General features: G+C 44.0%; 1 protein-coding gene across 10 annotated transcripts in view; it reads right to left on the bottom strand.

Moving 5' to 3' along the window:
* ralgapb (Ral GTPase activating protein non-catalytic subunit beta) overlaps positions 1-23,668 on the bottom strand; it is a 146,293-nt gene that overhangs the window by 63,632 nt on the left and 58,993 nt on the right. For 7 of the 10 annotated variants that reach the window (XM_041204562.1, XM_041204570.1, XM_041204564.1 and 4 more), the window contains exons 9-11: positions 11,566-11,782; positions 11,124-11,159; positions 10,443-10,644 (exon numbers count right to left, since the gene is read on the bottom strand). In XM_041204562.1, the coding sequence (XP_041060496.1) occupies positions 10,443-10,644; positions 11,124-11,159; positions 11,566-11,782 (455 nt within the window). The remainder of the gene's footprint in view (positions 1-10,442; positions 10,645-11,123; positions 11,160-11,565; positions 11,783-23,668) is intronic. The other 3 variants (XM_041204567.1, XM_041204569.1, XM_041204568.1) reach the window with 1 other exon arrangement.

Genomic DNA, 23,668 nt, shown 5'->3' with positions numbered 1-23,668 from the left:
TGCCTTCCTCGGCCAGCTTCCTTTCCTAAAAGAAATCACTATCACTTGCAGCAACGTTGGCACAGAAGTGACCAAGTAAAAATAATTTAAAAATCTAGCACGCAACAAACTCAATGGATGTAAAAATTTGAAACTGGGTTTTCAATTTGGTCTAAAGGATTTTGAAAGTTATTTAATATAAAGATAAGAAGCAACGAAAAGGGAGGAATAGCATCTACACCAGTGAACTGCAGGATGATTCATATTAACTCGATGTCCAAGTATGGAGTGAGACATGGCCAGAAACTAGAGAGCAGGCAACAGCATCTACAGCCGGGTACAGTCCTGACGGTAAAACCAAAAAACTGCAGATGCTGGAAATGCAAAACAAAAATAAAAATACCTGGAAAAACTCAGCAGGTCTGGCAGCATCTGCGGAGAGGAACACAGTTAATGTTTCGAGTCTGTATGACTCTTCAACAGAACTAAGTAAAACTAGAAAAGAGATGAAATATAAGCTGGTTTAAGGGGGGGGGGGGAACAGGTAGAGCTGGATAGAGGGCCAGTGATAGGTGGAGATAACCAAAAGATGTCACAGACAAAAGGACAAAGAGGTTTTGAAGGTGGTGATATTATCTAAGGAATGTGCTAATTAAGGGTAGAAGTAGGACAAGCAAGGTACAGGTAGCCCTAGTGGGGTGGGGTGGGGTGAAGGAAAGAGATCGAAATAGGCTAAAAGGTAGAGATAAAACAATGGATGGAAATACATTTAAAAATAATGGAAATAGGTGGGAAAAGAAAAATCTATATAAATTATTGGGGAAAAAAGGGGGATCGGAAAGGGGGCGGGGATGGAGGAGAGAGTTCATGGTCTAAAATTGTTGAACACAATATTCAGTCCAGAAGGCTTTGAAGTGCCTACTTGGAAGATGAGGTGCTGTTCCTCCAGTTTGCGTTGAGCTTCACTGGAACAATGCAGCAGGCCAAGGACGGACATGTGGGCATGAGAGCAGGGTGGAGTGTTGAAATGGCAAGCGATAGGAAGGTCTGGGTCATGCTTGCGGACAATCGAAGGTGTTCTGCAAAACGGTCACCCAGTGTGCGTTTGGTCTCTCCAATGTAGAGGAAACCACATTGGGAGCAGCGAATGCAGTAGACTAAATTGAGGGAAGTACAAGTGAAATGCTGCTTCACTTGAAAGGAGTGTTTGGGCTCTTGGACGGTGAGGAGGGGGGGAAGTAAAGGGGCAGGTGTTGCACCTTCTGCGGTTGCATGGGAAGGTGCCGTGGGAGGGGGTTGAGGTGTAGTGGGTGATGGAGGAGTGGACCAGGGTGTCACGGGGGGAACGATCCCTGTGGAATGCCGCGGGGATGGGGGGGGAAAAGAGGTGAGGGGAAGATGTGTTTGGTGGTGGCATCATGCTGGAGTTGGCGGAAATGGCGGAGGATGATCCTTTGAATGTGGAGGCTGGCGGGGTGATAAGTGAGGACAAGCGGGACCCTATCATGTTTCTGGGAGGGAGAGGAAGGTGTGAGGGCGGACACGCGGGAGATGGGCCGGACACGGTTGAGGGCCCTGTCAACCACCGTGGGTTGAAAACCTCGGTTAAGGAAGAAGGAAGACATGTCAGAGGAGCTGTTTTGGAAAGTGGCATCATCAGAACAGATGCGACGAAGGCGAAGGAACTGAGAGAATGGGATGGAGTCCTTACAGGAAGCGGGGTGTGAGGAGCTGTAGTCTTCACTTATCACCCCACCAGCCTCCGCATTCAAAGGATCATCCTCCGCCATTTCCGCCAACTCCAGCACGATGCCACTACCAAACACATCTTCCCTTCACCTCCCCCCACTCCCCCGCCCCCCGGCGGCATTCCACAGGGATTGTTCCCTCCAGGGATTGTGACACCCTGGTCCACACCTCCATCACCCCCTACACCTCAACCCCCTCCCACAGCACCTTCCCATGCAACAGCAGAAGGTGTAACACCTGCCCCTTTACTTCCCTCTCCTCACTGTCCAAGGGCCCAAACACTCCTTTCAAGTGAAGCAGCATTTCACTTGTACTTCCCTCAATTTAGTCTACTGCATTTGTTGCTCCCAATGCAGTTTCCTCTACATTGGAGAGACCAAACGCAGACTGGGTGACCGCTTTGCAGAACACCTTCGGTCTGTCCGCAAGCATTACCCAGACCTCCCTGTCGTTTGCCATTTCAACACTCCACCCTGCTCTCATGCCCACATGTCCATCCTTGGCCTGCTGCATTGTTCCAGTGAAGCTCAACGCAAACTGGAGGAACAGCACCTCATCCTCCGACTAGGCTCTTTACAGCCTTCCGGACTGAATACTGAGTTCAACAACTTTAGATCATGAACTCTCTCCTCCATCCCCACCCCCTTTCCGATCCCCCCCACACCCTTTCCAATAATTTATATAGATTTTTCTTTTCCCACTATTTCCATTATTTTTAAATGTATTTCCATCCATTGTTTTATCTCTACCTTTTAGCTTATTTCGATCCCTTCACCCCACTCCCACGAGGGCTATCTGTACCTTGCTCGTCCTGCTTTCTACCCTTAATTAGCACATTCCTTAGATATCACCACTATCAACACCTCTTTGTCCTTTTGTCTATGACATCTTTTGGCTACCTCCACCTATCACTGGCCCTCTATCCAGTTCTACCTGCCCCACCCCCCCCCCTTAAACCAGCTTATATTTCACCTCTCTTCTATTTTTACTTAGTTCTGATGAAGAGTCATATGGACTCAAAACGTTAACTGTGTTTCTCTCCGCAGATGCTGCCAGACCTGCTGAGTTTTTCCACGTATTTTTGTTTTTGTTTTACAGTCCTGATGGTATATGAGTTGCTACCAATGTTCACCTTAACAGTACAGAAATCATATAAAATAAGCATGGATTTAGGAACAATAGTTTGTGCATCATGGTTGGAATAGATGAGAGCTATTCAGCGAATATTACTTAGCTAGATTCCCAGGAGATATTTGTTACAAGTTCTACATGCGAGTTTTTAAAAATTAAGGTTCAAAATATTAAACACTAAATAAGGAAGATAATTACCTCCACTGAAGGTAATCCCATTTGCAAGTCTGTTTTCCTGTAAAGCAACATATCTTGAAAACTAATGGACAGATTTCAACAAAACTTGGTACATAGATAAGGTATGGCTCAAGAGAGAACTGATTAGTTTTTGGCGAAAATGGGGATCTTGGAATTTTTTTTAAGGACCCATCAACATTGGGAAATAGGGAGAATTGATTTTCTTTTTCAGAATGTTGTGGGCTATTTGGTTTAGAACGCTTTTGATTGTTTTAGAATGTTTTGGATTGTCTCAGCCATTGTAGTACAATTTATCACATCTGTCAAAATGTTAGCAGAGTTTTCAGAGCAGGTTGTTGGATGTGGATTGGCCTGAAGCTTCCTTGGTGAGATGGAAGTCCATAATCAGATTTCATTTTTCAGCTTTGCAGTTACAGAGCATCAGCCAGGTAGGCAAAAACCTCAAGGAAGAGCTGTGTAATTGTAATAACTTTGAGTTAACACAGCATGGTAGGGGTATGTGCTGAGTGCTCTCTTGACTTATTACAAATTGGACTGGCGGTTGGGGGAGATAACCTGAAAATTCCCAGGAGGGAGGGGCCAGAGCGCTTTGAGATCTCCATGGTGCTCTACAATTTACACTATTTAAGAACAAATGCAAGAGCATACTGTAAGAATGATCAACATATCTGTGTTTCAGACCCAAGCCACCATTAAGACTGGAAATTCACATTCCCAACTTAAGTATTCATTTGTGAGGAGATGATGGTGTAATGGTAAGGTCACTGAGGGCCAGGCTAAAGTTCTGGGGACACTGGTTCAAAAAAAAACTGTGGCAGCTGGTGGAATTTAAATTCAATTAATCAAATCTGGAATTGAAAGCTAGTCCCTGTAACGGTGACCATGAAACTACCAGTTGTCGTAAAACCCATCTGGTTCCTTTAGGGAAGGAAATCTGCTGTCCTTACCTGGTCTGGCCTGCACGTGACTTCAGATCCACAGTAAAGTGCTTGACTCTTAACTGCCCTCTGAAATAGCCTAGCAAGCCACTCAGTTCAAGTGCAATTAGGGATGGGCAACAAATGCTGGCCTTGCCAGCGATGCCCACATCCCATGAAAGTACAAATTTTTAAAGAAATAGGATGACTGACTGGAAGATTCTGAAGTTTTGACACCTACAATTGATGCAGAGAATATATAGATCAGAATTTATTGTTGTATATTTAGGGTTTAGTATAGGATGCAAGACTTGCACTATATTGCCTGTGCTAACTTAATCCATATGAGAAACTATTGCACCAACAGAATAAAGTTGTTGAAAACCATTTAGTTTCTGTCTTAACAAAAACAAGAAATGAAATACAGCTCTGGAACTGTTATTGTGAATACCTTGATAACCAAGTTCTTTTGGTCCAGAGTTAAGAAAATATAGTATCAGAGATGCAACATCATCTGTCATTTATATAGCACCTTCAACAAAGTCAAACATTCCAAGGTGCTTTGCAAGAGTGTTAACAAAGCATGACACCAAGCCACAAAATCAGGTATTAGAGCATGTGACTAACAACTTGGTCAAAGACGTAGGTTTAAAGAAGTGCCTTAAAGGAAGGCAGAGGGATAGAGAGTCATGTTAGGGCCTAGGCAGCTGAAGGCATGGCTAGCAATGGTACAGCAGTTAAAATGGGCAACACAAACTATTCTCTCTAACCCTATAGGTTACACTGCCCACCGTCAAGATGTTTTCATAGGAAGTCTCCCCTTACAAGGGCAACCAACTTACTGTCACCAATTACAAACTGAGTGAAAGTGTAAAGCATTTGCATGCAACAATTAGATGTTTACCAGTTAGGGAGAGGTTCCAAGGCTGAATGGTTAACACAGGCAGATAAGTTTTTGTACTGCTTTCCCTGCTAGTTTTCTGTTCATTCGCTCCCCAAGCCCAATTTTTCATTATTTGCACTTTATCAACAATACATAATCATAGAATGATTACAACACAGGAAGCCATTCACACCATTGTACCCGTGCTGGCTCTCTGCAAGACAAACTCAGCTATCCCACTCCTTTGTCTTTTCCCTGTAGCCCTGCAAATTTTTCTCTCTTCAGATGGTTAGCTAATTCCCTTTGAAAGTTTGATTAAACGTGTCTTCACCACATTCTCTGGCAATGCGTTCCAGATCCCAATCAGTCTCTGAGTAAAGTAATTTTTCCTCATATCACCTTTGCTTCTTTTGCCAATCACCTTAAGTCGGTGTCCTCTGGTTCTCGATCCTTCCGTAACAGAAGTGTTTCTTCATCTATTCTGTCCAGACCCTTCATGATTTTGAATACCTCTATCAAATCTCTTAATCTTCTCTTCCCCAAGGAGAACAGCCCCTGCTTCTTGCAAGATAAAAGCAAAATACTGCAGATGCTGGAAAACTGAAATAAAAACAGAAAGTGCTGGAAAAACTCAGCAGGTTTGACAGCATCCGTGGAGAGAGAAACAGAGTTAATGTTCCTCTCTCCTCAGATGCTGTCAGACCTGCTGAGCTTTTCCAGCATTTTCTGTTATTATCCCAGCTTCTCCAATCTATCCACGTAACTGAAATTCCTCATCCCTGGAACCATTACTATAAATCTTTCCTACATCCTCCCTTAATGCCTTCACACCCTTCCTACAGTGTGGTGCCAGAACTGAATACTCCAACAGAGGACAAACCAGTGTTTTATACCAGTTTATCATAACTTCCATATCTTTGTAGTCTCTGCCCCTATTTATAAAGACCAGCATCCTGCATTCTTTACTAACCACTTCCTCAATCTGTCCTGCCGCCTTCAATGATTGGTGCATACACCCCAGAGCCCTCTGCTCCTGCACCTACTTTAGAATTGTACTCTTTATTTTATATTGCCTCTCCACCAAATGAACACTTCTCAGAATTAAATTTCATCTGCCACTTGTCCGCCCATTTCACCAACCTAGACAGAGGAGACAGAGAAAATTTGTTTCTCCTAGCGGAGAGGTCAATAATTGGGGGCACAGATTTAAGGTGATTTGTAGGATTAGAGGGGACATGAGGAAAAACTTTTCACCCAGAGGGTGGTGGGTGTTTGGAATTTGCTGCCTGGTTTGGTGTTTGAGGCAGAAACCCTCAACTCATTTAAGGTGCTGATCCAAGTACCTTTTAAATGCTGTAATCTGCAAGTCTATGGACTGTAACTTTTCTATATTTCAAGGTTTTAACCTATCTATGGCCTCCCAGAGTTTATCATTCTACTCCTCACTGTTCACAACACCTCAAAGTTTTGTGTCATCTCCAAATTGCATACGAACATACGATCTGCACACCCAAGCCTATATTTTTAAATCATCAAGAAAAGCAGTGGTTCTAACATTGACTCCTGGGGAGCCCTCTGCAGACCTCCTTCTAATTCAAAAACAAAACTACTCACTGCTACTTTCTGTTTCTGTCACTCAGCAAACTGCATGTCCATGCAGTCACTATCCTTTTTATTCCATGGGCTTTAACTTTGCTGACAATCCTGTGGCAATCAATGCCTTGTAGAAGTCAACATTCACCACATTAACTCTTTCTGTTACCTCATCAAAAATCTCAGTTAGCCCATGACAAATCCATGCTGGCTATTGGTTTTAAAAAAATCATTTGGCATAGATACAATAAAGGGATTCTAACCATGCATTGTAAATTTTACTGTTAATTCTTTCCAAAATAAAACTATAAATTGTTGACCACACCAATCCATAAGACCAGGTAAGTGGATGCTGCCAGAACTATTGCTGCTTCCTGCATTTTCGGTTTTTATTTTATATAAGGAAGATAGGTTTATCCCCATCCGATAGTTTTCAACCAAATGGGCTAAGAAATGGTACATGGATTTAAATCTGGGTAATTTTAAAGTACTGCACATTGGAAAAGGAAATCAGAATTGATTTCTACAATTGATATCTACAGTGAAGAGGTCCTGCTTTGAAGAAGGCCAGTGTAAATGTAAGCTTATTCCCTGGAGACATAATCAAGTACCTCCCCTTAATGGGGTCATTAGTAAAGGTGGATAGAAAAAAGGAGAGGATTTGTGTGCGGCTATCAACCACAGAATATTTCACTTGCGAAAGTCAGATATCAGCAGAGCTAACCAAATACTCGGATGCACCCTGAGGGCATTTAACCATGGTCATTGGTGAGGTTATTGAAATAATGTAAAATTTAAGAATTGCATCTTCAAGAAATTGGAATGGGTTTAAAAAACCACAGAAGGATTCTAGGGTTTACATTTAAGACATAAAAGAAATTAACTTAGCTTCATCGGAGAAGAAATCATTTTATGATCCAGAATTTCAAAATTTTTTAAAAGACAGGGACACTGAAACTAACATGGAGTATATCAGAGAACCGAACAAGACAGATGCAAATTTTGAGTCTCAACCAAGGTGAGAAATAACTTCTCTTCCCAAGGAGACAATACGTGGATGAGCTCACACACCAACATATGCCTGCATTCGTACAAAATACAAACTACACCTATGAAACAGGTAAATTCCTGCATAAAGGAGATGTTGCAGATCCCTAAAAATCTTTGATGAAAATATATTTAATATGTTTAGAATGGAAACTAGGTGAGATTTTAGATCAAGCTTGCATGAAACAGGGTCAAATGAAAGTTGATTAAACTTCATGGACGAGGAAAACCATTAGTTTATTTGCAAAAACTAAACTGCACATGTGTAAACCAGACAGCCTTAATCTGTGCATCTAATAATTTCTATTCAAGTTATTTGTTTCCATAGTATTGTAGACCATATCAGATTTATACAGTTTCAGCACAGAATTGCCCCACACACTCATCATCTCTTCTCCACTGCAAAAATCCTTCCAGAGTCCGAGTTTGAGCATGACATGAAGCATGTATACAGAGACAATACAGCTTCCAAACAAATTGGCTGACCTTTGCTCTTGGAGGTTTCCGACTGCAATTTGAACTGCCAATCAAGAAATGTCGCTGTCCCCTGGCTCATCATCACGGTGACAACCCAAAAACGCTCAGAACTGGACTCAAACCTGCATCTGTCCGCCCTCATTCTGCAGCCACAGTGTGACCCTAAAATTTAATGTTTGCCATAAACTGCAGAGCAGGCTTTATGCTGCTCCAACACAGAATTACTTAGAACCTGGTGCAACTGATCCACACTTATTTAATCACAGCATTGACCAGGGTTAAAATTAGAGACCCCTGTGGTCATTACAGCTGTCTCCAGCTGATGCAGCCCACTTAAAAATGTAGAGAAAATTTCCCAGCACAGCTGTATACAAAACTGTCCCCTGCAGTTTAATAACAGGAAATTCCTTTCAAGTTCACCTAGCCTAGAGAGTAATCTGCTCTCAGAGCTACAGTGAAACAGTCACTAGTGAGTCTCTGGCCATGACCCAAGTATAAATTCATCCCTCTGAATGGACAGGGCTCCACTGGACAATACATCTAACATTAGGAATTCATGACAGAAGTGAGAGGGAGATTGAACCGGCAGTGCGTTATTGTGGAACAGCACGGCAGTGTTCAAATGGCACTCTGGTGTCATTTTCCTTCAGCAGGCTTTGGTGAGGAGAAATAGCAGTAACAGATTTATTTACAGTGAAACATGAGACAAATCAAAAAACAATTACAAGCGAGTCAAATGAGTGCCATTTTCTACTTATGCTTAAGGCAAGTGATTTGTCGCAGTGTAACATGGACTTTTACACTTGCCCTGCATAGCAGTATTTGCTGCCTAAGGACCAAAATTTTACACAGGTCTTGGAGACAAAGTGACAATTCATGAACAGGTTTAAGCGATAAATCAGAAGCCCTGCTCAGAAAGGAAGCAGATTAAACTATGTTAAGAAACCCTGCCAGTATTTTAACTTCCGATTGACATAGATATACTAATTATACAAAACATTAAAGCTCTGCTTAAGTGGAACATCCATCAACTTAGCCAGAGATATTTGCTGTAAACACTTCTGGGCTAATAATTAAGTAAGGTATAGAACATGTAAGCATGATTTTTATTGATTGATAATTAGTATAACATATTCTGATTAAGACTGGGCATATCACAGCTTCTTGTCCTCCCTCAACATCCACACAGGGGCCTTTCCAGCACGGGCTCAGCAGATAGTGATGAGGAGCAGAATCTACTTGATTTTCCCCTTCCTTACACTGGAAGTAGGGGCTGACTGTAGCAGGTCTAACGCTCAGTTTAATTAGTTAACTCAGTGTAGACTGGGGTTAAGCCTGGGACATTTGTTAGTCTGCATAGTTCATCTGCTCTCTGGATAAACTGGTTGCATGAACAGGGAACATGAGTAGATCCAAAGCAGAACACCATTAGGCATTTTCTTGTGGATCCCCACCATTTTTAATTTTTCCTTTGAGTAGTAAAATTTAAATCAATAACTTGGCAATCTAGACCCTGTATTGAGGAGTCTGGTTGAAGTATTTGTATAGTACAAGTTTATACCATTTTAACCAATGGTCCCTCTAACTTCTGTTTGCTCTGCACTTGTTTCATTGAGCAGTCTCTTTAAGATTGATGCTCTTGCGTACATCTTAAAGGAGATGACGCATGATCTGTTTGTTTCTGATTGCTGTGTGGCCACAAACCTGTACAGCTTAGAAGGAACACTGACTCAAACTTGACTTCAGGGTCAAATGAATTAAAAATAATCAGCGTGGTTAAACATTACAGCTCTATCCTAATTCTCAGCTCAGTTTTGTATTTCCCTTTCATAACTGTCACCAACATTTAATTCAAGTCATGGAATGGCTGGACTAGAAACTAAATTCAGCTACACATGCCCAGAGTTGTGATCTTTCTATCATTATTTTTGACATTGGAAGAGTGCAGGCAGGACTCTCGCTCTGTCCTAACACTGAAGGGATTCAGTATGAAGCGTAAAACATGAAACATATCCAAAATGCAGATTTTTGTAGGGGTGGTATTGTATAAACTCCAAGCAGTGAGAGGAATGGCCTATCAGTGTGCCGGGCACCATTTGATTTTTTGCGCTGAAGCTATGCTATTATTTTCATGTGACTACTTTACATCAAGACCAAAAGTGTCAGTGGGTATCAGGAGATAATTTTAACCTAACCCTTTAGCTCTTTTTCCCCACCCAGCCAGAATTGGTTGGCTGCTGGTTTCACAGTACATCCAGTTCTACATTTCATTAACTTCACTAGCGTGTAAAATTAGGCGGGAGTGTAAAACTGGCAGCAGGTTCAATCACGTCAGCTTTCCACTTAAAATTTAGCTTCCAATTTCATAAGGATTTTGAGCTCAAACTGTCAACAGCTAAGGAAGGAAAGAACAATGGTTTGTTACAGTTGTAGCATGGAATTTGAGTGGCAAAAAAAAAAAACAGCACCTGGACAGGTACACCGGAAGGATCTCCTCCCCAGTCTTTTTACTGCAGAAGATTCGGCAGAGTGTTCCACAGGCCTCAGCTCTCCCTGCTTCATAGTTATCTGGGAATTCATTAGCATCGAAAAGTGGATTGGCAACCATATTTTCAGTGGATATCTGGGAGGGTTTCCGTCGGACATCCAGTCCCGCTGGAGTTGTAATACCTAGAGTGAAGAAGAGGTTACAAGGGTTGCTGGCGAGAAGCAACTCTTTCACTGCCACACTGTCAAACAGAACTAACTCATGCATTACATTACAGACAAAAAAACCCAGAACAGTAAATTGAAAATAAAGAACTTAATAGAACAAACCAAAAGATAAACATATCAAATGTTTTAAAATGGTTAGTGCACAGTCTCAGAGGTTTATGACGTGATACAAAATAGCAGGAGAAATGAGCATGATGGGATATAAACAAGCACCTGCAGAAGAGCAGATTACAAGGCTTGGCAACACTCCTCCCCCATTCAAGAGAAACACAGAACGGTGAATGAAGTTATCACCCCCAAACAGTGCAACAATGACAGGAGGCAGATGTTAGAGAAAAACAGCTGGAGCGATTATAAGGAAAAGGGGATGGCTTATGGCAAAAATCATAAAACAGCTGACTGCAATTAAAATAGAATCTACTTTTCCTACTTACAAGATTTATAAGAAAGAAGAATTTGGATAAAAGATGCTGCAAGATAATAGAAATAAAAATGGAAACAAATCAAAGGACAGTAGTTATAATATCTTTAAGATGATTAGTTTTTGTTTTAGCTTCAGTCATAAGCAGCTTTCTTCTGTTTTTGTTTTAAAAATTAAAATTTAAAGTTTTGAGAGAAAGACTGGGCACTACATATATAAAGACTGGCAACCAGGTAAAAGCCATGAATTTGACAATTAACATGCAAAAAATGCAAAAATAAAAATAAAACAAAATCAGGGAAACACTGATGTTAAATTAGATTAGGGTTTAATAAATCTGGACTGTAAACTAAATTAAGAGTACACAGACTGTAAATGATTTTTAAGCTACATTTTATCTTATATTTTTGCAGGTAGAAAGCAAGAATTAAGTGAAAGATTTTTGGCAGCTTTACCTGTCATACTGCCATCCCTGTTCATGCCATTGTGCAGTCTGCAGTGAACTAGTCCTGCATCGAACAACCACTGACCAAACAGATTCAGCACACTGTTGACCTTGGGTCGAGTTGGAGCAGGTAGTGGTCTTGGTTCTGAGCTGGTTTGATTCGGGCTGGACAATGGAGAAGTGGTGGATGTCTGATGAGTGACTTTGGGAGGGTGTGCAGTGCTTCCCTAGGAAGGTGAAAGGATTAAAGAGAAATATGCACATAAACATTAGGGAACGCTACAAACTTTCAATTAGGATTGATGGGCAAAGGCAAACCTGCAGCTGGCCACTGATAATTCTATATGAGCAACTAAAAAGGCAACTGTGCTCAACTGATAAGCTCTACCATGTATAATAGCCACATCAGTAAAAAGTGTATAAAAATTGCTGACAATTGACAAACACGTGGTAATATAGATACATAAAAATAACTAAAATGGAGGGCAAAATTGAAACTGCACCCATTAAGGAACATATCACGGGTGATACAAAAATACCTTCTTAGGTTAGGATTTGGGTAATAGTTCTAAAAGCTTGCTTTTCATTCACATTTTGGGAGAACCTTGATTCCACTGCCACACCCCCCCCATTGGTGTAACCACAGACTTTTTCCTTTCCTAATGTTCATCTTCTTTATTTTCTTATTTTCCTGATCCTTGATCACAGAGATATTAAAATGTTTGATTGGATTTTCTGAAGGGTGTATCTGCATATTTTCCAATCTATATTTCTTCTCATTAGCTCCTTTGCTTCTCTTTATCTTTCTCTATTTCCACAAAACACTTCTGCTCATTGTGTCTATTTGATTTGTCCTCGGTCTAATAATCTCTCTTCCCAACTCCTCTCAATCACATCTGCTAATTTCTGTATGTGCATTTCAGATAAATGGTCAGGACTGCAGCTATTTTATCCAATATAGGAACAGGTGAGGCCATTTAGCCTCTCGAGTCTGCTCCACCACTCTGAGACCATAACTGATTTGTAGCTTAACTCCATATACCTGTCTTTGCCCCACATCCAATAATACCTTTGGTTAACAGAAATCTATCAATCTTAGATTTAAAATATTGATACCAATGCCCATCCAGGACCCTCCACCCCTTCTCATCCCCTCTGACCCCATCCTGTCTTCTAATCCCAGGCCCGGCTGTGTATTTACTGTACCTCCTGACCTTCCCCTCTCTGATGCTGAACGTTCAGTGCTCAGCAATGGAATCAGTTTCATACCCTTACGCCCTCACCTCAACTAATTTCGGGCTCGGCACGGTGCTGAACTCTTCTTCCACCGCCTTCACCTCCGTGCTCGCTTTGTTGGGCAGGAGTCCTCCCCCAGTTCAATGGATTCATTCACCTGCCTCCAATATTCTCCCTCCACCTGGACCCCTCTCTCTAGCCTCTTACCTGCTCTTGTTTTTTTCATTGAGAACTGTTGGCCGTCTCAACTTCTCTGCTCCTTTCACCCGCTCTAACCTGGCTCCTTTTGAACTTGTCGCACTCCGTTCTCTCAGGTCCAACCCTGACTTTGTTATCAAACCTGCTGACAAGGGTGGTGCTGTTGCTGTCTGGTGTACCGATCCCTACCTCGCAGAGGCTGAGCGCCAACTCGCAGACACTTCCTCCTACCTCCGCCTGGACCATGACCCCGCCACCGAACATCAAGTAATTGTTTCTAAGACTATCACTGACCTCATCTCCTTTGGAGATCTTTCCTCCACAGCTTCCAACCTCAGTCTCCCTACCTCGGATGGCACGCTTCTACCTCTTCCCCAAAATCCACAATCAGCACTGTCCTGGTAGACCGATCATGTCAGCCTGTTCCTGCCCCACGGAACTCATTTCTTCCTATCTTGACTCTGTTCTCTCTCCCAACCTACATCCACGATTCCTCTGATGCCCTACATCATATCAACAATTTCCAGTTCCCTGGCCCCAACCGCCTCCTCTTTACCATGGACGCCCAATCCCTCTACACCTCCATCCCCCACCAGGATGGTCTGAAGGCTCTCCGCTTCTTCCTCGAACAGAGGCCCGAACAATCTCCTTCCATCACCACACTCCTCCACCTGGCTGAACTTGTTCTCTCATGGAACAATTTCTCCTTAAACTCCTCTCACTTCCTTCAAATAAAAGGTGTGGCCATGGGTACCCGCATGGGCCCCAGCTATGCCTGTCTCTTTATGGGGTATGTGGAACATTCCTTGTTCCAGTCCTACTCAGGCCCCCTCCCACAACTCTTTCTCCGGTACATCAATGATTGTTTCGGTGCCACTTCATGCTCTCATCTGGACCTCGAAAAGTGTATTAATTTTGCTTCCAATCTCCACCCCTCCATCACTTTCACATGGTCCATCACTGACACTTCCCTTCCTTCCCTTGACCTCATTGTCTCAATTTCTGGTGATAGACTGTCCACCAATATTCATTACAAGCCTATCAACTCCCAAAGCTTCCTCGACTACAGCTCCTCACACCCCACTTCCTGTAAGGACTCCATCCCATTCTCTCAGTTCTTTAGCCTCTGTCGCATCTGTTCTGATGATGCCACTTTCCAAAACAATTCCTCTGACATGTCCTCCTTCTTCCTTAACCGAGGTTTTCCACCCACGGTTGTTGACAGGGCCCTCAACCGTGTCCAGCCCATCTCCCGCGCATCCGCCCTCACACCTTCTCTTCCCTTCCAGAACCATGATAGGGTCCCCCTTTGTCCTCACTTATCACTCCACCAGCCTTCCCATTCAAAGGATCATCCTCCGTCATTTCCGCCAACTCCAGCATGATGCCACCACCAAACACATCTTCCCTTCACCACCCCCAGCGGCATTCCGTAGGGATCGTTCCCTCCGGGACACCCTGGTCCACCCCTCCATCACCCCCAACACCTCAGCCTCCTCCCATGGCACCTTCCCATGCAACTGCAGAAGGTGCAACACCTGCCCCTTTACTCCCCCCTCCTCACTGTCTAAAGCCCCAAACACTCCTTTCAAGTGAAGCAGCATTTCACTTGCACTTCCCTCAATTTAGTTTACTGTATTCGTTGCTCCCAATGCCGTTTCCTCTACATTGGAGAGACCAAACGCAGACTGGGTGACCACTTTGCGGAACGCCTTTGATCTATCCGCAAGCATGACCCAAACCTCCCTGTCGCTTGCCATTTCAACACTCCACCCTGCTCTCATGCCCACATGTCCGTCCTTGGCCTGCTACATTGTTCCAGTGAAGCTCAACACAAACTGGAGGAACAGCACCTCATCTTCCGATTAGGCACTTTACAGCCTTCTGGACTTAACATTGAGATCAACAACTTCAGACCATGAACTCCCTCCTCCATCCACCCTTTTTGATCCACTTTTTTCAAATAAATTTTATTTATTTTTAATATTTTCCCTGACCTATTTCTATTATTATTTTTAAAATTTATTTACATTCATTGTTTTATCCCCACCTTTTAGCCTATTTCGACCTTTTCTCCCACACTGTCACCTCCCCTCCACCCCACCCCCACTGGGGCCATCTGTACCTTGCTCATCCTGCTTTCTACTTTTAATGTCACGATTAGCACCTCCCTTAGCCAGTATCACTACCATCAATCTTTGACCTTTAGTCCATGACATCTTTCACAATCTCTCCTTTGCCTCCACCTATCATTGGCCCTCTATCCAGCTTCACCTGTCCCATTCCCCTTAAACAGTATATATTTCACATTTCTACTTCTCTTTAGTTCTGAAGAAGAGTCATACGGACTCGAAATGTTAACTCTGTCTTTCTCTCCACAAATGCTGCCAGACTTGAGGTTTTCCAGCAATTTTTGTTTTAGATTTAAAATTAACTGACATAGTATCTATTGCAATTTGCAGAGGAGAGTTCCAAACTTCTAACTGCCTTTGCATGTTTAAGTGTTTTCTAAATTCATTCCTGAAAGATCTGCCTCCAATTTTTCAGCCACATCCCCTAGTCCTAGACTTCTTAACTAGTTGACCCAGTCCGTCTATAGGTTCTCCTTAATATCTTGAAAACTTTGATCAAAACACTGTTACAGTGAAGGTGAAGCTCACTATCATTGATGTTTCTAAACAGTCGCCAATTCATTTACATCTAACAGACACCAGCTGTTGTAACTGAGTGCCCAAGGTCAGAATGGCAGTAGTGACAGCTGTCAGGGGATAATGCCGTTGTGTGTTTACTCCCTCATGGCTTTGAGACTGTTCAGATGGCCATGAAGAAGCTCCTCACCCTCTACGGTAGGAATATAAAGCTTAGGCAATAATTTCATGTTGATCCATTTTGGTGTGGAACTAGGACACTGGGGAGGCCTCTCTTGTTCATTTGCAAATAGCACCTTCTCGTCGTTCTTCTTCCAGCTCCTCCATTTTACTTGGGGCCGCCACAATGCTGGTTGATCACCTTTCTCTGTCTGCTCCTGTCAGTCAGCCAGCCAGTCCCCTTCCAATCCCACTGCGTTCAAGACTCTTGCTACCGCATCTTTCCATCTGGTCTTGGGCCTTCCTCTTCTCCTTCCTGGCAGTCCCATCTCACTCGCCTCACCACATTTCCTCTTGCTCCCTCTGCACAGATGATCATACCATTTCAATCTCTTTTCAACTACTTTCTTCGATGCTCCGATAGTCTTCAGCGACCCCCTGTTGTGGTGGTTCCTGATTTTCTCCTTATTGGTTAGAAACACAGAAACTAGGAGCAGGAGTAGGCCATTCGACCCTTCAAGCATACTCCCTCACTCATTATGATCATGGCTGATCATCTAACTCAATAGCCTGCTCCCGATTTCTCCCCAAATCCTTTGATCCCTTTCGCCTCAAGAACTATATCTAACTCCTTCTTGAAAACATACAATGTTTTGGCCTCAACTACTTTCTGTGGTAGTGAATTCCACAGGCTCACCACTCTCTGGATGAAGAAATTTCTCCCCATCTCAGTCCTAAATGGTCTACCCCGTATCCTCAGACTGTGACCCCTGGTTTTGGACTCCCCCACCATCGGGAACATCCTTCCTGCATCTACCCTGTCTAGTTATGTTAGAATTTTATAGGTTTCTATTAGATCTCCCCTCATTCTTCTGAACTCCAGCGAATATAATCCTAACCGACTCAATCTCTCCTCAAATGTCAGTCCCGCCATCCCAGGAATCAGTCTGGTAAATCATCGATGCACTCCCTCTATAGCAAGAACATCCTTCCTCAGATAAGGAGACCAAAACTGCACACAGTATTCCAGGTGTGGTCTCACCAAGGCCCTGTATAATTGCAGCAAGACATCCCTGTTCCTGTACTCGAATCCTCTGGCTACGAAGGCCAACATACCATTTGCCTTCTTTTACTGATTGTTGCACCTGCATGCTTACCTTCAGCGACTGGTGTACGAGGACACCCAGGTCTCATTGCACATTCCTCTCTCTCAATTTATAGCCATTCAAATAATAACTAGACTCCACAAATCCAGCTCAGCATCTGCATTTCATATCCAGCCATCGTTCCTCTCTTCTTGATATTGCACAAGTTTCTACCCAAATAATGAGACCAGTCTCATAACTGTCTTGTAGATTCTTCCTTTCAGTTTCAGCGGTACTTTTCTATCGTAAGAAATAGGAACAGGAGTAGACCATTCAGCCCCTCGAACCTGCCCCACCATTCAATAAAATCATGGCTGACATGCTTGTGTTTCAAATTCCACATTCCCATCTAACCCCGATAACATTTGATTCCCTTGCCTAACAAGAATCTGTCTCCCTCTGCTGTAAAAATATTCAATGACCCCATCTCCACCACCTTCTGAGGCAGAGAATTCCAAAGTCACACAACCCTCAGAAAAAGTTTCTCCTCATCTCTGTCCCAAAAGGTGACCCTAATTTTAAAACAGTGACCCCCTAGTTCTCGACTCACCCACAAGAGGAAACATCCTTTCCACGTTCACCTTGTCAAGGCCGTTCAGGATCTTGTAAACTTCAATCAAATCACCCCTCACTCTTCTAAACTCCAGTGGAAACAAGCCCAGTCTGTCCAACCTTTCCTCATAAGACAACCCACTCATTCCAGGTATCAATCTAGTAAACCTCCTCTGAAACGTCTCCAATACATTTACATCCTTCCTTAAATAAGATCAAAACTGCTCACAGTATTCGAGGTGCGGTCGCACCAATGTCCTGTATAACTGAAGCATAACATCCTTACTTTTATAAAAACAAAAAAACTGCGGATGCTGGAAATCCAAAACAAAAACAAAAACAGAATTACCTGGAAAAACTCAGCAGGTCTGGCAGCATCGGCGGAGAAGAAAAGAGTTGACGTTTCGAGTCCTCATGACCCTTCGACAGAACCTGAGTTCGAATCCAAGAAAGAGTTGAAATATAAGCTGGTTTAAGGTGTGTGTGTGGGGGGCGGAAAGAGAGAGAGGTGGAGTGGGGGTGTGGTTGTAGGGACAAACAAGCAGTGATAGAAGCAGATCATCAAAAGATGTCAACAACAATAGTACAAAAGAACACATAGGTGTTAAAGTTAAAGTTGGTGATATTATCTAAACGAACGTGCTAATTAAGAATGGATGGTAGGGCACTCAAGGTATAGCTCTAGTGGGAGTGGGGAGAGCATAAAAGATGTAAAAAAAAAAATTAAATTTTTTTTTAGAAATAAAATTTCCATACTCAGTGCCATGTGCCGGCATATGAACACACTCGACCTCTCCCTCCAGCAGCACCGCTGTACCCTTTTTCAAAGCTGCGCGTGCCCCCAGTTTCATTTTATTCTTCGGCTCATCCGACGCCTCAACAAGAAACTTTTTCTCTTTCTCTCAAGTGCTAAGGAACGCAAGCTCCAACAACTCATCGACACCAACACCCATCTAGGACCCTCCACCCCTGCCCGTCCCTCCGTCCCCACCCCATCTTCCAGTCCCAACCCCAGCCGTGTATTCACTATACCCCCTGACCTTCCCCTCTCCGATGCTGAACGTTCAGTGCTCAGCAAAGGACTTAGTTTCATATCCTTACGCCCTCACCTCAATGAATTTCGGGCTCGGCACGATGCTGAACTCTTCTTCCGCCGTCTTCGTCTCCGGGCTCACTTCTTTGGGCAGGAGTCCTCCCCCAGTTCAACGGATCCTTTTACCCATCTCCAAAATTCTCCCTCCACCTGGACCCCTCCCTCTGGATTCTTACCTTCTCTTGATCTTTTCATTGAGAACTGTCGGCACGACATTAGTCGTCTCAATTTCTCTGCTCCTCTCACCCATTCTAATCTCTCTCTGAACTTACTGCACTCCGTTCTCTCAGGTCCAACCCTGACGTTGTCATCAAACCCGCTGACAAGGGTGGTGCTGTTGTTGTCTGGCGCACTGACATCTACCTCGCGGAGGCTGAGCGTCAACTCGCAGACACTTCCTCCTACCTCTCCCTGGACCATGACCCCACCACTGAACATCAAGCCATTGTTTCCAGGACTGTCACTGACCTCATCTCCACTGGGGATCTCCCTCCCACAGCTTCCAACCTGATAGTCGCCCAACCTCGGACGGCCCGCTTCTATCTCCTACCCAAAATCCATAAACGGAACTGCCCCGGTAGACCGATCGTCTCAGCTTGCTCCTGCCCCACAGAACTCATTTCTCGTTATCTTGACTCCCTTCTCTCTCCCCTTGTCCAGTCCCTTCCCACCTACATCCGTGATTCCTCTGACACCTTACGTCACATCAACAATTTCCAGTTCCCTGGCCCCAACCGCTTCCTCTTCACCATGGACGTCCAATCCCTCTACACCTCCATCCCCCACCACGATGGTCTGAGGGCCCTTAGCTTCTTCCTCGAACAGAGGCCCGAACAATCCCCATCCACCACTACTCTCCTCCGTCTGGCTGAACTTGTTCTCACGCTGAACAATTTCTCCTTCAACTCCTCTCACTTCCTCCAAGTAAGAGGTGTGGCTATGGGTACCCACATGGGCCCAGCTATGCCTGTCTCTTGATGGGGTATGTGGAACATTCCTTGTTGCAGTCCTACTCCGGCCCCCTTCCACAACTCTTTCTCCGGTACATCGATGATTACTTTGGTGCCGCTTCATGCTCTCGTTGGGACTTGGAAAAATTTATTAATTTTGCTTCCAATCTCCACCCCTCCATCATTTTCACGTGGTCCATCTCTGTCACTTCCCTTCCCTTCCTTGACCTCTCTGTCTCAATCTCTGGTGATAGACTGTCCACCAATATCCATTACAAACCCACCGACTCCCATAGCTATCTCGACTACAGCTCCTCACACCCCGCTTCCTGTAAGGACTCCATCCCATTCTCTCAGTTCCTTCGCCTCCGTCGCATCTGTTCCGATGATGCTACCTTCAAAAACAGTTCCTCTGACATGTCCTCCTTCTTCCTCAACCGAGGTTTTCCACCCACGGTCGTTGACAGGGCCCTCAACCATGTCCGGCCCATCTCCCGCGCATCCGCCCTCACGCCTTCTCCTCCCTCCCAGAAACATGATAGGGTCCCCCTTGTCCTCATTTATCACTCCACCAGCCTCCGCATACAAAGGATCATCCTCCGCCATTTCCGCGAACTCCAGCATGATGCTACCACCAAACACATCTTACCTTCACCCCCACTATCGGCATTCCGTAGGGATCGCTCCCTCCGGGACACCCTGGTTCACTCCTCCATCACCCCCTACTCCTCAACCCCCTCCTATGGCACCACCTCATGCCCACGCAAAAGATGCAACACCTGCCCTTTCACTTCCTCTCTCCTCACCGTCCAAGGACCCAAACACTCCTTTCAAGTGAAGCAGCATTTCACTTGCATTTCCCCCAACTTAGTCTACTGCATTCATTGCTCCCAATGTGGTCTCCTCTACATTGGAGAGACCAAACGTAAACTGGGCGACCGCTTTGCAGAACACCTGCGGTCTGTCCGCAAGAATGACCCAAACCTCCCTGTTGCTTGCCATTTTAACACTCCACCCTGCTCTCTTGCCCACATGTCTGTCCTTGGCTTGCTGCATTGTTCCAGTGAAGCCCAACGCAAACTGGAGGAACAACACCTCATCTTCCGACTAGGCACTTTACAGCCATCCGGACTGAATATTGAATTCAACAACTTTAGGTCGTGAGCTCCCTCCCCCATCCCCACCCCCTTTCTGTTTCCCCCTTCCTTTTCTTTTTTTTCCAATAAATTATATAGATTTTCCTTTTCCCACCTATTTCCATTATAAAAAAAAAAAATTTTTTTTTTTTTTTTACATCTTTTATGCTCTCCCCACTCCCACTAGAGCTATACCTTGAGTGCCCTACCATCCATTCTTAATTAGCACATTCGTTTAGATAATATCACCAACTTTAACACCTATGTGTTCTTTTGTACTATTGTTGACATCTTTTGATGATCTGCTTCTATCACTGCTTGTTTGTCCCTACAACCACACCCCCACTCCACCTCTCTCTCTTTCCGCCCCCCACACACACACCTTAAACCAGCTTATATTTCAACTCTTTCTTGGACTCGAACTCAAGTTCTGTCAAAGGGTCATGAGGACTCGAAACATCAACTCTTTTCTTCTCCGCCGATGCTGCCAGACCTGCTGAGTTTTTCCAGGTAATCCTTACTTTTATGTTCACTCCCTCTTGTAATAAAGGATAACATTCCATTAGCCTTAATTACTTGCTGCACCTGCATACTAACTTTTTGTGACTCGTACTAGAACACCCAGATCCCTCTGCACCTCAGAATTATGCAGCCATTCTCCATTTAAGTAATACTCTGCTTATTTGTCCTTCCTGCCAAAGTGAACAACCTCACATTTTCCCACATTAAACTCCATTTGCCAGATCTTTGCCCACTCACTCAACCTATGTCCGTCTGCAACCTCCTCATGTCCTCCTCACAATATACTTTCCAACCTATCTTTGTGTCATCTGCAAATTTAGCTACCATGTCTTCACTCTCCTCATCTAAGTCAAAATAAAAATTAATAAAGCATACGGGATCCTGGGCTTTATAAACAGTAGGATAGAGTACAAAAGCAAGGAAGTTATGATAAACCTGTATAAAACACTAAGTCAGCCTCAAATGGAGCAGAGCGCCCAGCTCTGGGCACCATACTTCAGGAAGGATGTGAAGCCATTAGAGGGGAGCAGAAAAGATTCACGAGAATGGCTCCAGGGATGAGAAGTTTCAGTTACAAAGATTGGAGATGTTGGGGCTGCTCTCCATGGAGAAAAGATTGAGAGATTTGGTAGAGGTGTTCAAAATCATGAGGGGTCTGGACAGAGCAGACAGGGAGAAACTGTTCGACTGATGGAAAAATCAAGAGCCAGAGGACAGAATCTTAAGGTGACTGGCAAAAGAAGCAACTGCGTTATGAGGAAAAACTTTTTAATGCAGTGATGGTTAAGAGCTGGAATGTGGTGGGGCAAATTCAGCTGTGGCTTTCAAAAGATAATTTGATCATTATTTGAAGGTGAAAAATCTGCAGGGCTATGGGGAAAAGGCAGGGAGTGGCATTAGCTGATTGCTCTTACAAAGAGCCAGCACAGACACAATGCGCCAAATGGCCTCCTTCTGTGCTGTAACCGTTCTATCATTCTAAGATCACATAACACTCCATTGTGCTTCTTCCAAGTACTCCAACCAGAACTAATACTTTGCTTAATTTCCATTTAAATACTTCCATCTTCCGCCACTACTGACCCATAGGTACTGGAAATGACTCAGTTTCTCCAAATCTTCACCCATAAACTTTATATCTTTGCTCTGATAGTCTTCCCTAGGCTCAAACTGATAATCTATAAATAAGGTCTTTGGTCATCTGATCTTCATAGCCACCTTCCAGTACTTTTCTCCACTTCCCCAAATACTCAGTCACGTTCTCATCATCTGCACCACACAGCTCAACTTCATCTGCTAATATCATTGACCATGGTACTTCCCATCTTACTTCTTCAGTTAGAATATCCATGACAATCACGAACAGGAAAGTGTTCAATGCTGATCCCCAGTCTAATTTTTTTTATTCATTCATGGGATGTGGCATTGCCGGCTAGTTTGTGAATATTTTGCTCATTTATCTTCAAAACTCATGCAACTTATTAGTTAATTGCAAAGTTTTATTAATTGTAGTAGGGGTTATTAGCAGTAGAGGTAATTGGGAGCAGTGTTTGTTAATTATAAATTAATTCAAAATAAATTAACACAATCAAGATGGCAGGGCAGATGATGTGTTGCAACGGCAGAATGTGGGTGTTCCTGAATGCTAGGGTGATCCAGGGCATCTCCCTGCCCATGGTATGGTGTCCAGAGCTAGACTTGATACTCTCAGGCATTTGCACAAACTGATGTTCTGGATCTCGTGGCTACAATCCATTCCTTCATATGCCATAGATAGGCAACCTATGATACTTCTGCAGTTAAGTGTCTGTGGTTTGAAGGGCTTCGGCTCAGAGTCACTGAGCTGCAGGCTGAACTGCAATACATCAGCGAGGGGGAAGTTACCTGGACACTTTGTACCGGGAGCAGTCACACCCCTTAAGATAAGGCCTTCTGATTTGGTCAGTGGTCAGGAGGGTGTGACTGCAAGTGAGGCAGATAATGGCACCCAGAACATAGAAGTGGAGGAGCCTCAGCCTTTGCAATTGTCCAACAGAATCGAGGTTCTTGCAGCCTGTATGGATGAAAGTAGTGGCTGGTGGGTGAGCAAACTGACCATGGTACAGGAAGCCATTCGGGCAGGACGAGTTAATAGGAATGTAGTGATTATTTGGGGACAGTATAGTCAGAGGGAGAGAGAGAATTCTCTGCAGTCAAGAGCAGGAGTCCCTGTGTTACCTGCCTGGTGCCACGGTTTGCGGTATCTTTTTCAAAAATTCATTCACGGGATGTGGGCTTCGCTGGCTGGACCAGAATTTATTGCCCAACCCCAGTTGCCCTCAAGAAGGTGGTGAGCTGCCTTCTTGAACCCGTTGCAGTCCATGTGGTGTAGGTACACCCACAGTGCTGTTAGGGAGGGAGTTCCAGGATTTTGACCCACTGACAGTGAAGGAACGGTGACATATTTCCAAGTCAGGATGGTGAGTGACTTGGAG

This window comes from Carcharodon carcharias, chromosome 14 (assembly GCF_017639515.1).
Source record: "Carcharodon carcharias isolate sCarCar2 chromosome 14, sCarCar2.pri, whole genome shotgun sequence".
Lineage (NCBI taxonomy): Eukaryota > Metazoa > Chordata > Chondrichthyes > Lamniformes > Lamnidae > Carcharodon > Carcharodon carcharias.
The sequence above is the reverse complement of the archived record's forward strand: the minus strand, read 5'-3'. Positions and strand labels throughout refer to the sequence as shown.